The sequence below is a fragment of the Herpailurus yagouaroundi genome, unplaced genomic scaffold, assembly GCF_014898765.1.
Source record: "Herpailurus yagouaroundi ecotype Mexico unplaced genomic scaffold, PumYag 67690, whole genome shotgun sequence".
Lineage (NCBI taxonomy): Eukaryota > Metazoa > Chordata > Mammalia > Carnivora > Felidae > Herpailurus > Herpailurus yagouaroundi.
In genome coordinates, this window is record NW_024420490.1 from 4666714 (window position 1) to 4682033 (window position 15320).

Here is a 15320-nt window from a genome sequence, read left to right on the forward strand (position 1 = left end):
AGTTCTTGATACCTCTGATGGTGAGATGTCAGTGGCTCCCTTTTTGGCGTGACTCCCGTAAGTAGGAGTTGTCGACATTTAATTCGTTTAAATACCATTGTTTTTTTCAGGTATGGCTTCACAAAAGAAATTTTGTGTAAATATAAGGTAAGACTCCTATGCTTTTTTTTTTTTTTTTTGCATCCTCTCTGCTTTTTATACATAGAAATAAAAAAAAAAAAAAAAAAAAAGAGCCTTTAGGAAGAGTGGTGAGTAAACTAGTCAGGCTCCATGCCAATACAGTGCTTCCTGGACTAAACCGAGCTTTTTCATTGTGACTTTTGTGTAAGTTTTAGCATAGATACGAACATATTCTGTTGTATTAAAGGTATCCAGGATTTGTTTTCCTCCGTATGGGAAAACACGCAGATACAGAAATGACTGTCGTAAAGGAAGATTTTTACCCACAGTTCCCTAGAACACAGGCCCAGCACCAGGGGGGCCGTGTGGAGAAGCACCAGGGTTGGCCCGGAGGCAGAAGGAATGAGGGGAAAATGTGGGCAAGAGCCTTCATTTTGGTTTCTGTGGGAAGGGGTCAGGGTTTAGGATTGGCTGCTTTGAACAGTTTCAGCAGGCTCTGGGGCATAGGGGCCGTGTTTAGTTGTCTGGTGCCTGGCTGTGGGGTGATTAAGGCACGGGAATAGTGGCCTAGAGTGCCAAAGCCCTCTAACGGAGGTGGTTGGGGACATGGGGTCTGGATTGGTTGATTTGGTTGAAAAGCACTCTACCTGCATATGAAAGACAGTTCATCTCCGATTTCTAGGAATTAGCTAGCCCTGGGAGGGGTGGTCTCTTCTCCAGAGTCAGCAAGCCATCAAGTACCTAAAAGTATCAGGATTAATGCATGCTGATGGGTTAGTAATTCCATGTTGACTCCCTTTGCATGGCGTGATAACTGTTGATTTTGTGATAAACTTGAACTTATCAGAAAAACAAAACTTACTCAAGCTCTTATTTACAGATACATGGGAAACAAATCTTACAAATCTTAGAGGACGTCTATACCTGGCTCCCAATTGGTACCATCATTGACAATGAAATCCTGGTCATACATGGTGGGATATCAGAGTCCACAGACTTGAATTTACTCCACCGTGTAGAAAGACACAAAGTAAGGAGCAGTGTTTACATAAATCTTGTCTCAGAGTTTTATACCTCTTTCCACTTATTATTTTGTATTCATTTGTGTTTTGGTAGTTGTAACTCTGCAGAGATCAGTACAAATTTTGAGAGAATCTGAGATTGCAAGAGAAATAACCAAACGGGTAACTTCTAAATATGGAAAAAATATGTATTTTAACTTCACGATGAAAGTGGAAATGAAGAAATGTTGACATTTCGTATGGTTTCTAAAAGTGACAAATCCTGATTTTTAGAAATTAAGATTCCTAATTAATGTTGTGGTAAAATATACGTAACCATTTTTCAGTGTACGATTCAGTCACATTAATGATGTACATTCACATTGTCGTGCAGACACCCCCACCATCTATCTCCAGAACTTTTCAACTTCCCAAACCGAAACCCTATACCCATTAAACAACAGCTCCCCCTTCTCCCCTCTCCCCAGCCCCTGGTGACCACCGTTCTACTTTCTGTCTCTGATTTTGACTATTCTGGGTGCCTCATATAAATGGAATCGTACAGCAATTTATTTCTGAATTGATATGATTTCTCTTGTACTTTCAAATGGCTCAGGGTATTTGGCGAGGGGAATATTTTAAACCTGAGTAATCATATTAAGTACAACAGAAGCAGAGCAAGAACATGTCTAGAACCTTCAAGAGGCTATGTGTGGACTGTCAAGCTCCCACACTGAGTGAAGGGCCCCGTTGGCTGGGCCTCGCAGAGTGCCTGGAATTATCTTCCTCCTGTACCGGAGCCCGGCCGAAGCCCCCAGACCAGGGGCACGGGAGGTGCCACGTGAGCATGAGGCCCGGAAGCAGCTCTGGAACCAGATGATCCTATGGTCTTAGTGAGAAACCTGAACCCTTACCCCTCAAGACTGATAGTCAACTTCTCACCCATCTAGGCAAGTGGAGTCTAGAGCTGGAGTTTAATTTGATACAGACAGAAATTCACCTCGGGTTCCTGGAGCCCTCACACCTTTACATACATATGAAAGATAATATTATTGCTAATTCTCATCCTTTCAATTTCAGCTTAAACGCACCCCTCCTCTGGAAAGCCTTCCATGACGTCCAGACTAGGTCGGGTCCCCTTGTCTATGTTCTCAAGCCCCTTGTACATATCCTTCATAACAGTTACCAGAATTGAATAAAGAGCTGGGGTACTGTTTGTTTACTGTCCTCCCCTGCTTCTCTAATTCACTGACATAGCTCCAGCCCCTAAGCTGTAGTAAATACTCAATCACTGTTTGTTAGATATCTCCTAAGAGATTTAAGACGAAAGCAGGGCAGACCTCATACGAAACCGTATAGAAACTTCTTTATAACCTCTTTCCTGATTCTGTTGTGATTTTACATACCTCCTCCCGAATCTGACCCAGCCTTGACCCTATTGTCCTCGTGTGATTATTAATAGTGCCTCCCTTTACTCTCAGAAGTACTTCAATTGCGATAAGTTTTTCACCCTACGTTTAAGGCATCTTTCTCATGATATCAGCACATAATCGACCCAATAAAATATTTTGATCCACACGAGACAGTCAGTGTTAACATAACGACTGGATGTGATTTTAGCCAAGAGCAAGGGTACATGATGTTTCTGTCAGTGAAATATTGGCAAGCACATGGCAGGAAGGCAACACTCTACCGTCACCCGCCCTGGGACGACAGTGCTAAGCAGCTAGGCAGCCACCACCAATCGATCAGATTGAAAACTTTGCCTTTCCTGAAGTTAGTCTGAGCCGTCATCCCTCTCTAGAGTTTTTTGAGATATTAAGAGCATGGCCCGGAAATGCCTATTCCTATGCCCGTGGAGACCCTAAGGTGTGAGCCACCTTGACCTAGTAGACTCCGTGAGGCTCTGACATCACACAGACATAGCCAGCTCTATTTCCTGCTTCCATCACTTCCTGGCTGGGTGACCGGGCAAGGCACCAAAGTTTTCTAAGCCTCAGTTTCTGCACCCGTGTGTGGAAGCTAAAAATACCTACTATATTGAATTGTTAGGAGGATTAAATATAATTACCTAGATGAAGAAAACAGCATAGAGTAAGCTCTGAACACAAAGCTCTCTCCTCCAACGCTCTCCTCTCTTTCCTGATACTTGGAACTGAGGTTTGAATTTTCTTTTTCCTTTTCTGTTTTTTAGTTTATTCACTTGAGAGAGAGAGAGAGAGAGAGAGAGAGAGAGAGAGAGAGAGAGCACATGCTAGTGGGGTGTTGGGGGTCGATGCAGAGAAAGAAAGAGGGAGAAAGAGAATCCCAACCAGGCTCTTAGCGCAGAGCCCAATGCAGGCCTCGATCCCACAGTCGTGAGATCATGACTTGAACTGAAATCAAAAATTGGATGTTTAACTGACTGAGCCACCCAGGCGCCCCTGAGGGTGGAATTTTAGTCACCAAAACATACGCTGGGGAGAAGTTTTTGGGCCAGGAATTTTCTCAGGAAACCTCAAACTTCACCTCTTTTGAGAATCATCGTTCCATCTACTCATAAGCCTGGTTTTAAACATAGACATTTGACTTGTGTACTTCATGTATCTTCTACCCCTGCTAGAGTGAGGTTGAACTGGAAGCACATACTTGTATTACATATGATTGAACCATGATGAAAGTAGTAGGTGCAAGCCTTTGGAACTCTACTAGATGAACTATAAAAGTAGATTTTCAAGTCTAGTTTACAGCCTCCATTTTCCCATCCCTTAGTACCCTTTAAGTGTAGGGATGACACTGTTTCCTTGTTTATACCTGTTGCGGTGGTATAATTTTAACAGAGTGGGGTAGGATGGGGGAACCTGATGACAACCTCCTTCTAGGTACATTAAAGGCATTTTGTAAGGTGGGTGGGTTGGGGGGTGTCAATCAGAGGGACAGGGAAGGAAGATTTTATAAAACTCTGGTTTAGTATTCTTTAAACTCCCTGGCAGGGGGTGTAGGAAGGGATGGCTAGTAGGGTTCCCAGGAGAAAATGATGGTGTGCTACCTTAGGGGGGAGCTGGGGCAAAGTATCTTGATCCCAAGTAGCCTTGCAAACATCAAAGCCACGTGGACAAGAGACCATGTGGCCTTGCCCAGTGAGCTTATCAGAAGTTGTATGGACCCAAGTCAAGAGCAGCCTCCCAGAATATTCTGCCCTGCTCAGGACCTGGGGATATTTTCTGGGGAGAGATGGGAGGGTAGGCTGTGAACTCACCGATAATCGCTGAGATTGAATTTCCAACCATCTCAATATGACAAGATCTTAGAATAAGATTCAATTTTATTTTTAAAAACTAAAGGTAAGATTTCGTATACACCCTAGTTTATAGAAGAGACAAAGTGCCTACCATTAACAGAAGTGTTGTTTCCAATTGTTTTATATAAAGGTATGGTGTTATGAAGAAACAAGTACAAAATTATAGTCTTAGCTTAAGTAAGGGAACACAGAAGGGACTGTAATAGTCATTTTACTATCAGAAAGACATTTTATTTTCCGAAGGATGCATCACCTTTGTTGCTAAGATTAGAGAACATAACCAGTTGCTGGCAGGGTCAGACCGTGAATTACATGGCATTGAAGTTGAACGGCTTTCTCCGTCCCTTTGGAGAACTTTTGTGAACACAGATGTATTTTCTCCCATATCTCCTGGAAAAAAACAACAACGTGAAAGGCAGCCACCCTCTCGAGAGGCATGTCTGAATTTAAAGCCTATTGATTCTCTCTTAGCGCCATGTGTAGGTGAAGGCTCAGAGGGAGACGAGTTTTCCCTTCGCAACCTGCATTTCCTGTGATCAGACCTCAGGACACGTCTAGCACTGACATCTGTGCTTCTGGGGGCCTTTAGAAACTCGAATGGGAAACCTTCCCTGAAGGGCCATGTCTCTAGTTAAAACATGTACCAACCGAAAGTAACAGGCCCACTTTACAGAGATCAGTGGCTCCACGAGATGAAAGTGGTAGGTGAGATGGAAAAGGTGACCATGTGTCTCTCATTGGGTCGAGGCACAACGTTATAGACAGAGTGGCGGCTCGCATTGAAGTTTCTGCGTGCAGCACACGAAACCTGGGGTTCGACTAAAGAGGGAATTTGCTTTGCAGATGAAATCTGTGCTGATGCCACCAACCCCCTTAGATGGAGACCCTGACACCAACGTGAAGAAAAAGAAATTCAACGCCACTATTTTACCTCGGGAAGCCAAAACGAGCGCATTCCATTCTGAACAGTTAACAAAGCATGAATGGGAACAGGTGGGTAATCAGAGTATTCACCAAAGTAGCAACGAGGATGCGGCATAGACGATGTTGTCTCGTATATGTACACAGGAAAGTGGCTGACCTTCATAAGCAGGTCATACTCTTCTTTGGGAATTCGCCACTATACTTTTAATAGTTTCATTGAGATGTAATTCACTCATTTAAAGTATATTAATTCAATGGTTTTGATGCAGTCACAGTGTTGTGTACCTGTCACCACAATTTAATTTTAGAACATTTTCATCCCCTGAAAAAGAAATCCCATACTAATCTACTTTTGGTCTTTATAGATTTATCTGTTCTGGACATGTTCTAGAAATAGATCGATACAACAGGTGATCTTTTGTGTCTGGCTTTTTTTTTTTTTTTTTTTTTTTTTTTTTTATACTCAGCCCAGTGCTTTGAAGTTCATCCATGTTGTAAGATGTATCGGTACTTTGTTGCTTTTTATTGCTAAGTAATATCCTAAATAATATTCTATTGCTAAATAATACTCTATAATAAACATTTTGTTTATTCATTCCTCGGTGGGTAGACATTTGAGTTGTTTCCACTTATTGGCTATTATGAGTAATGCTGCCAAAAACATTACAGACATGTTTTTGTGTGGACATACGTTTTCCTTTCTCTTTGGAATATACCTAGGAGTGGAATTGTACGGTCATAAGATAATTCTAAGTCGAACATTTTAAGAAACTTCAAACTTTTCCCAAGTGGCTACACCATTTTACATCTCCATCACCAATGTATGAAGGTTCCAGTTTCTTCATATCCTCACTTAACCAATTGTCTATCCTTTTTGATTGTGGCCATCCTAGTGGGTATGAGGTGGAATCTCATTGTGGCTTTGATTTGTTGTGGTTTTTTGGCAGTTTTCTAATGATTAATGATGTTGAGCATCTTTCCATGTGCTAATTGGCCACCTTTATGTCTTCTTTAGAGAAATATCTATTCAGATCCTTTGCTCATTTAAAAAAGTGAGTTGTTTAGGGGCGCCTGGGTGGCTCAGTCAGTTGAGCGTCCGACTTCAGTTCAGGTCATGACCTCGCGGTTCGTGGGTTCAAGCCCCACGTTTGTTAAAAATAAATAAACATTTTTAAAAAATTAATTTTTTTTAAATGTTAACTTATTTTTGAGAGACAGAGACAGAGTGTGAGCAGGGGAGGAGCAGAGAGGGAGGGAGACACAGAATCCGAAGCAGGCTCCAGGCTCTGAGCTGATTGTGCTATTGTTTTTAACAATGTCCCAGGGCTCACAAACAGATCCACAGTCTGATCCCATGAAACTTGGTCTCTTTTGCAGAGGCAGGGTACGACAATCTTTGAGGCCCTAAGAGGGCTCTTCTCATCTACCCCTTTCCCTGATTCTGTCCTAGTATCATGGACCCATCAGCCTTCTTCTCTTCTACTTGCTTACCCCCAAGAAGCCCCTATTTCTTGACTCTGTACTCTTATACTTTGATTCCTAAAATGTAGACTAAAATGTGATTTCTGAGGCAAAATATCCTCTAATAATGAGAAGAGAGAGGTGGGAGGATAGAGAGGGGGTGGAAGAAGGGGTAGTACGAGAGAAATAGAATTCGTTAATGGCTTGTGCATCCAAAGTATTTAAAAAAAAAATCAAGTTAAGTACAAGAGGCAACCTATGGCAGGTAGGAAAGGATGCCTCCTTAGATTCTGAAATCCAAATTCCAGAGACCAAAGATTATTACAAGCACTTCTAGGATTGTGGTAAATAAAAAGGATGATGCCAAAGAGATTGGAGTTGCACAAAAGGAAAAGTGTGGCTTCTGGAAGCCTAGATGAGTTAGAATTATAGAGGGATGGAGCTTTAAGAAGTGTGTGTGGGGGGTCATTATTCTGTAATTGAACCTCCCACCACCCCATCTCTATGAATGAGGCATCTTACAGACTCCATGTACATGACTGGAGTTGACACAGGGGAAAATGGACCAGAATCTCATTCCCGATATTTTAACAATTTCGGTTGTACCCTTGATTTTCTTCCTTCAGTTGCTGGTACAAAGTGGGTGTGCATACTTCAGTTAGCTAGAGTTGAAATTTCCAGATAAAACCAGATTTCGCACTTTATTTCTTAATATCTATGAGCTGTGTTATGATAAAGGTCATAGGCTCTTTATTTGTGCCATACTCACAGAAGTGCATAATTCTTGGCAGAGTGCTATGGTTTGGGTTTTATGTTCACTGAGATGTGGGAGAGATACGTACTCATAGCTAAGTCCTTCTATAGACAAATGTGGCACTCTTCCTTTAAGACAGACTTGCAACAAGAAGACCAGAGAGGTTTAAAAAATAGTTGCAATTATTTATTTCCTGAGTGAGTCTTCATTCATTCATTCAACAAGAATTTACTGAACACCGGCTATGTATCAGGCACTGTCGTAGGCTTTTGGGAATGTCAGTGACCAAAGATGTATTACCTTGTGAAGCTTACATTCTAGGGAGAGGAGTTAAGTAGGTAAAGCAAGTAAATTATATAAGATGTTAAGTGAAAAGTTCTGTGGAAAAAAAAGAAAACCAGAACAAGGTTAGGGGTATCCGGAGAACCGGAGGCGGGGGACAGAGTTGTAGTGGGAGTAGTCAGCTTCATTGTGCAGGCTCGCAAGAGTGAAATGGCTTGTCACTTGGCTAGTCACTGGGTGATGGAGCAGGATGTGATCTCAGGTCTGCCTTTAAGGCCCAAGCTCTTTTTCCGAAGGGAAAGATGGCTTCGGAATGATGGGGGCGGGTCTCAAGAAGGAGTCGAACTTCTCCGGTTTCTCATCCAGTGTGGCTAATGGGTACACAGGGAGTAGGCATCTTAAGTGATTTAGGTGCTGCCGGAGGGTTTGGGCTGAGCGCAGCCTTTAAAAGATGTTCACAAGCTGGAAGGAAGATACGTCACTAAGGGGAAAATGCAAAAGAATAGTGAATCTATAGCATTAGTGTGTTAGAAGAGAGGCATTTAGATATACCTTCCACAGCTATTAACTCTCCCCCAAAGCGTGCTTTTGGGAACTGGATAACTGAGAGCTGCAGACAAGCACAGGACATTTCTTGCTGGATTCATTTTGGATTTAGGAGGTTTGAAGGCCGAGGCACGAAGAGATTTTTATTGGCCGGATCATATACGAGCTGTCATTCAGTAAAGCTTTTCCAATTTTCGGTTTGAACATTTTCAGGAAGGGATATTGCGAATAACTACTGTTTCATGCGCTTACCACTCACAAGGCCCTTGCATTTCAGAGGAGAGGATGTTGCTGGAAGGAAAGAGAGGGTCTCTTCTGAGGAAACTGCTTCACCCACAAAGGGTCCTTTTTCTGTCTGTGAGTTTTAGAATCAAGTCTATGTTACAGCCACAGTCTGGGTAAACCTAGTCAAGTGAATGGATTCTAGACCGAAAAAAGAAATGCCCACGCCTGGTAAGGGATGATTCTGAAGAACTTTAGTTCTATAAAGCTCATACCCCCTTTGACTTTGAGTCAAAGAAAAATGAATTCTTGATATGTCTTTCTCGTTTCATTGATGAACCAACTAAAGTTCAGCTAGGTTAAGTGATTTGCCTCAGGTGACACAGGTGCCAGCCGAAGACCTAAGTCCTTGGCCAGTGTTTCTCCGAGTTCAACAGAGTCCATTATGCATACGTTTAACTTCTGTGCATTTTAACTGTATGTATTTGGCAGAAAGGAGAAAAGTATATATAATTTTATTTTCACAAATGTTATTTGTCACATTATATATTATTACATCTATAAAATGTTCACACATCCATATTATTGTGTAGGACTGTATATATAAAATCACGTATAGTGTGCTTTAAGGGTAATTTCATAGGTTTCCCAGGGGTAATTTTAGCTATAAATGGCTTGTATCTCATGTAGGAATTTACCACTTAATCCCTTCCTCATACAAGCACAGTTCCTTGTGTTCCATTTTTCCCGCCTTCATTACACTAAAGGCCAAATCGGGACCCCCAACAGGAATTCATGGTGTAAGAGCCAGATGTGACAACGCAAGTATTGGTTTTGACATAAACACCAGCCAGGGAAAGGGGCTCCAGTGTATTAATTTGGAAGGGCAGGATTGTGCCAGTGTTGGCATTCAGTGTTGGCATTCAGGGGGAGAGAGGAGAATCTTGGTCTGAATCTTCTTCAGGTGGTTTTAAGTCTCACTTCAACCAGTCGTCAAAAACTTGGCACAAATGTCTGGTTTGGCCTGATGGAGGTTTCGACAAGTTCCGACCAGGTGCTCGTCATTCCAGGGTTCTCCTACCGGTTCCGTTCTTCGCTCCAGCTCGCTGTCTTTTTCCTCACTGATTTATAGCCCCCCTTCAATACTAAACCTACAAATGGGTGTACAGTCAAGGTTACCGGGACAACCATTTCTGGTCCTCTCGTCAAGACCTCACTTGGACCTGCTTGAATAACTGCAGAACTTAAGATGCATGGTTTCTTCATGCCCACAAAACATGGACTCGTAGAATCATAGTGTGTTAGAACTTGGAGATACTTTACAAGTCATCTGGCCCAAACTGCTGATTTTAGAGATCTAGAAGCTGAGACCCAGAGAGTCTTCCCAAGGCTGCACAGCTTTAGTGACACAGCTATTTTTTTTTTTCTCACTGCTGCTTAAGCTCCTATAGGAGTTTAAATAAAGAAACATTATATGTAGATCAGAGCCATGAAAAATATTCTTAGAAACTTGGATCTTCAGTCTTGGGCATCACGTAGCCTGCATTTACCTCTTTCAGCCCCAGAAGGAAATGTGATGCTAATAAAATACCTGTGGATTTAGGACCCGTTGGGGAAACCAGTCGGTGGCTGAATTTATTGCTAAAACTGAGAGTGTTCTTATGGACGGGCCAAAAAGTGAAGGAGATGATTTAGGGAAGTATTCTTGGATGAACTCTTATCTGTATCTGTGGTGGGGAAGAAGGCTTCCTCATGCTATCTGCTCAACAGGACAAAAGCCAGGGCCAGAGCCACAGCTGGGAGACCCAATTATCTCTTTGAACGTATTAAGAATATCTAATGTGGGGGCACCTGGGTAGCTCAGTCGGTTAAGTGTCCGACTCTTGGTTTCGGCTCAGGTCGCCTTCTCATGGTTTGTGGATCTGAGCCCAGAGTCGGGCCCTGCACCGAGAGCGCGGAGCCTGCTTGGGATTCTCTCTCTCCCTTCCTCTCTCAAAAATAAATAAACATTAAAAAAAAAAAAAAAGACCATCTAGCGTGTGTTCGCTGTGGAGAGCTGCTTTCTCTTTGGAGTAGGACGACGAAGTTCTTTTAAGAGAACTTGCATCTCATGTAAGAATGGTGAATTGGTAGATTCGGCACTTGTGAAACAATCGTGATGAGATGTTTAAAGACAGACAGACAAGGGCAAGGGCCGATTCTCCATGGCTACTAAGTATTGCTGCGTTGGTTCTTGTTCTTGGTACATTGGTTGTTGGGGACGAGCAAGCAGAAAGGGATTGCGGTGGCTGTGGGCCTTGCTGTTGTCGTGGAAAAGATCTATGGAGGAGCGGAGTACGAAACGAGTTTGAAGGAGGAATGAGGAACAGTTAGACTTCGGGATAACTCGGGTTAATGTCTCTGGCAAAGAAGTCGAAGTCTAGAACGACAGAGTCTCACTTGTAAATAGCAGCCTAACCTGCTTTGTTGTTCAAAGGTCATCAATATTCTGTGGAGTGATCCCAGAGGCAAAAGAGGCTGTTACCCGAACACAAGTCGAGGAGGGGGCTGCTATTTTGGACCAGATATCACCTCCAAGGTTCTTAATAGATACCAGCTGAAGATGCTCATCAGGTCTCATGAATGTAAGCCCGAAGGGTATGAAATCTGCCACGATGGGAAGGTGAGCTAACACTGTTGGTGATGTCATCACAGACATCCTTGCCCCGAGCAGTCTTTCTTCCCAGGATGCGTCTGACCTTGAAGCCTCCGGGAAGGTGTCTTCCCCGGGACGAAAACAGAAGGCCACGCTTTGGTAGACGGAAGCAGGAGACTATAGGGTTCACACAGGTTGCGTGAAGGGGCCTCGCCGTGCCTCACCCTAAGAGATAGTGGCTCATTTCCCTCATCTTCCCTAATCCCAGAGATCGAAATCCTGACCCGTAGCTCTAAGGACCCTCACGGAAAGGCTTCGTTCTTGACTAACCGAAAGGCAACGTTCCAGTACAGTGGGGTTAAGAGTCTGCTTGTCCTCACCGAGCGCCTCAAAGGCCGCAGTGGATCCAGTTTGCTCCCTTTCGCCTTTTGTACCTTCCCTGTGCGGGGCAGAGCCACAGAGTCGCCTCCCTTCTCCTCGCCGAGCGGGCCAGCCCCAGCGAGGCACTCGCCTGGTCCCAGTTCAGCTGCAGCCGCTGGAGCGGAGCGTGTTGTGCTCCTTCAGTGCGGGTGTGGTGAGGCTGGGAGAGGCGAGGGCTGATGAACTGGTTTCTTGTCCCAAGTTGTCCCGGGATGTCCCTTTCCTAGTAGAGAACAGCCGTGAATCAAATGGAATACCAGCTTGTGTGGCATTCCTTTCTATTTCAAAACTTTTGCTTTGCTTACCTCTGTTAGTTCCTTTCGGGCTCCTACTAATGCCGTGGGATAGTTGAGGCAAGTATTATGTGAGGCTTCTTGGGCTAAGAAAACAGAAAACGGCCTGTCTGACGTAGCAGGCCGATTAGGGCAGAACCGGCTACAACAAGCACTACCCTGCCATCCTCCACCAGGGCCCCGGGGCCGTTCCCTCCCAACACGGTGGTCCTGGGCCACTATTCTGGCCACTAGTTTTGTGGGGGCCCTAGACGCTCTAAATCAGGCAGCTTTGGGCAAAGGAAAAAGACTCATACGAGACAAGTTTTATTTTGAACGCTCAAATACCACAGGGAAGGAAAACAAAGTCTTCCCCCGCTTGGAACATTAGAATTTCCAAAACCTAGCGATAAGGGGGATCGTCAGATACGGAACTGAAATCCTCCACAGGATTGCAAGGCCAGGCGCTGCGGGGACGAGGGGCTAGAAGCCCGTATTCCTGGGGACACCCGTTTGAGAGCCTTGTTGCCTCTCCAGTGGAAGCACAGAAAATCCTGTCAGACTTGGATCATTTGTATGCGTCCGGAACTTTGATGTTTGCCTTTTTAGGAATTGAGCTATTTCTGACTTTATTGAGAGACCTTTTGAGAACCACCTCCATGTGATCCTGGTCTTCTGTTTCTTTTATCAGGTCATTACTATATTTTCTGCTTCTAATTATTATGAAGAAGGCAGCAATCGAGGTGCTTACATCAAACTGTCTTCTGGTATGGCCCCTCGATTCTTCCAGTACCAAGTAACTAGGACAACGTGCTTGAGGCCTCTTTACCAAAGGTGTGTATGCCCTAAGGAGAACTCTGAGCGCTGGTGCTGGTGACCAAGTGGGACCAGTCCAGAGTGACTAAGAGCAGCCGTGGGAGTGAAGGCAACTACTTACTGGTTACTCGTGGGCATAAACAAAATAGAATTCATTCCAGACACCCGGTGGTGAACGCATTCGTATTTGAAACCAAGAGAAGACCTTTCCAGCCCATATGTCTCTGTAAATGGGTAAAGCAGTCAGTGTGCACGAACGGCCTCTAGCCGAATGTAAAGAAAAGACGGTCCCCACATCCACCCAGTCCCGCACCCTGCAGTCTTCTCTGTCCCCAAACAGCCCCGTGTGCTCTTGCCTCTTGGTCTCTTCTCTGCTCAGAGTGTGTATGACAGGAGTTGAGTGTCTCTCCATGTGATGGCATCCATACTTTATCTTCCTTTTCTCCACTCAACATTACCTTTTTAAGAAGCTGTCATCACAAAACGAGTATGTTTATTGTTGACGAGTGAGGCCAAAGATGTATACAGAGAATGCCAATCATCTCTCCCCCTCGTTCTCGATAATCCTTTTCTGCAGATGCAACTGAAATGGACAGCCTCTTCTTGCTCCCACAAAAACAGATCTTTATATTCATCGAATAAAAAAATGTTTTTGGAGCACCTACTATACGTCACACCCTGTTGTAGGCACAAGTGATACAGCAGTGAACAGAAGAAGCAAAAACCCTTTTCCTCATCAAATACGGATCCCAGGGGAAGGAGAAAGGCAGTCGGCAACATACATACTTTTTTTTTTTTGACAAAGATAGAATCACACTGCACATTCTACAACTGAGTTTTTCTCTAAAGACGATATCATGATATCATGAACATCACTCCAAGTTGGCACACATAGACCTAACTCATTCTTTTTAGTAGATGTGCCATAATAATTACGGAGTGACCGAATCTTATTTAACTGATGGCCATCCAGATTGCTTCCAGGGTTTTGCAATTCCAGACAATGCTATAACACTCCTCTGTGTGTACATATACATGCATACGTACGGCCATAAGTTTTAGTGGGCTTTTTTTACATAACATCTCAAAACGGGATATTTATGGATTTATATGTTTACAATTTTACTAGGTACTCCAAAAGAGTTGTAACAATTAACAATATGAAAACAACAAACCAATTTTTCCACATGCTCATTAGGCTTAGATATTGTTACACTTCTTAATTTTTGCCAAGCCGATGGATCAAAATGGTGAATCTCATTGTTTTAATTGGCAACTTTTTAGACAGCTGAGTTCACCCATCTTAGGTTTTTGGACATTGCATTTTTCTCTTCTTTGAATTTGCTATTTATATAGTTCCTGCATTTGATCTTGGTTTGCTTGTCACTTTCTGATCAATTTTTAGGAGTTCTTTGCATATGACGGATAGAGGATTTTTACGGTTACGTTGCATATATTTTGTTGGTGTCTTCATTTTGCTTTAGTTCTATGAAATCACATTTATATATATAATTTCATCATATCTTTTGGATTTTCATCTCTGTTAGAAAAATGTCTCTACACCAAGTTTTCATTATATTGTTATATTAGTAAGTTCATCTCAAGCTAATTTATTTTAACAGCTTTGTTGAGACATAATTCACATGTGATGAAGTTGACCAATTTAAAATACACAACTCACCGATAGTATTTTTAGAGTTGTGCAACCATCACCATAATCTAGTTTTTAAACATTTTTGCCAGCCTAAAAAGACCACTTGTACCCATTAGCAGTCACTCACCAGTCACCTCCCCCATCAACAACTCTAGGCAACCAGTAATCTGCTTTCTGTTTCTATGCATTTACCTATTCTGGACATTGCATGTAAATGGAATCACACAGTATGTGGTCTTTTGTGACTGGCTTCTTTTGCTCAGCACAATGTTTTTGAGGTTCATTCATGCTGTAACATGCATGAGTATTTCATTCCTTTTTATGGCTGGGTAATATTCCATTAGATGGACAGACCACATTTTCTTTATTAAAAAAATTTTTTTATGTTTTTAATTCTATTATAGTGAACATATAGTGTTACATTAGCTTCAGGTGTACAATATAGTGATTCAACAATTCCATACATCACCCTGTGCTCATCACGACAAGTGCACTCCTTAATCCCTATCACCTGTTTCCCCCATGACCCCCCAACCCTCCTCCCCTCTGGTAACTATCAGTTTGTTCTCTATAGTAAACAGTCTGCTTCTTGGTTTGTCTCTCTTTTTTTTCTTTGCTGGTTTGTTTTGTTTCTTAAATTTCACATGTGAGTGAAATCATGTATCTGTCTTTCTCTGACTTCCTTATTTTGCTTAGCATTATACTCTCTAGCTCCATTCATGTCATTGAAAATGGCAAGATTTCATTTTTTATGGTTGAATAATATTCATATATACATATATATATACATACATATATGTATGTATATATACATATATGTATGTATATATATATGTATATATACATAATACCCACACACACACACACACACACACACACACACACACACACCACATCTTCTTTATCCATTTAGCAGTCAATGGATATTTGGGT

At 42.7% G+C, this 15320-nt stretch overlaps 1 protein-coding gene across 3 annotated transcripts in view; it reads left to right on the forward strand.

Annotated features, from left to right (window-relative positions):
- Positions 1-15320, forward strand: part of PPEF1 (protein phosphatase with EF-hand domain 1) — a 108825-nt gene that overhangs the window by 74551 nt on the left and 18954 nt on the right. For all 3 annotated transcript variants that reach the window (XM_040468261.1, XM_040468263.1, XM_040468262.1), the window contains 5 exons: positions 111-147; positions 1001-1150; positions 5245-5394; positions 11067-11252; positions 12609-12751. In XM_040468261.1, the coding sequence (XP_040324195.1) occupies positions 111-147; positions 1001-1150; positions 5245-5394; positions 11067-11252; positions 12609-12751 (666 nt within the window). The remainder of the gene's footprint in view (positions 1-110; positions 148-1000; positions 1151-5244; positions 5395-11066; positions 11253-12608; positions 12752-15320) is intronic.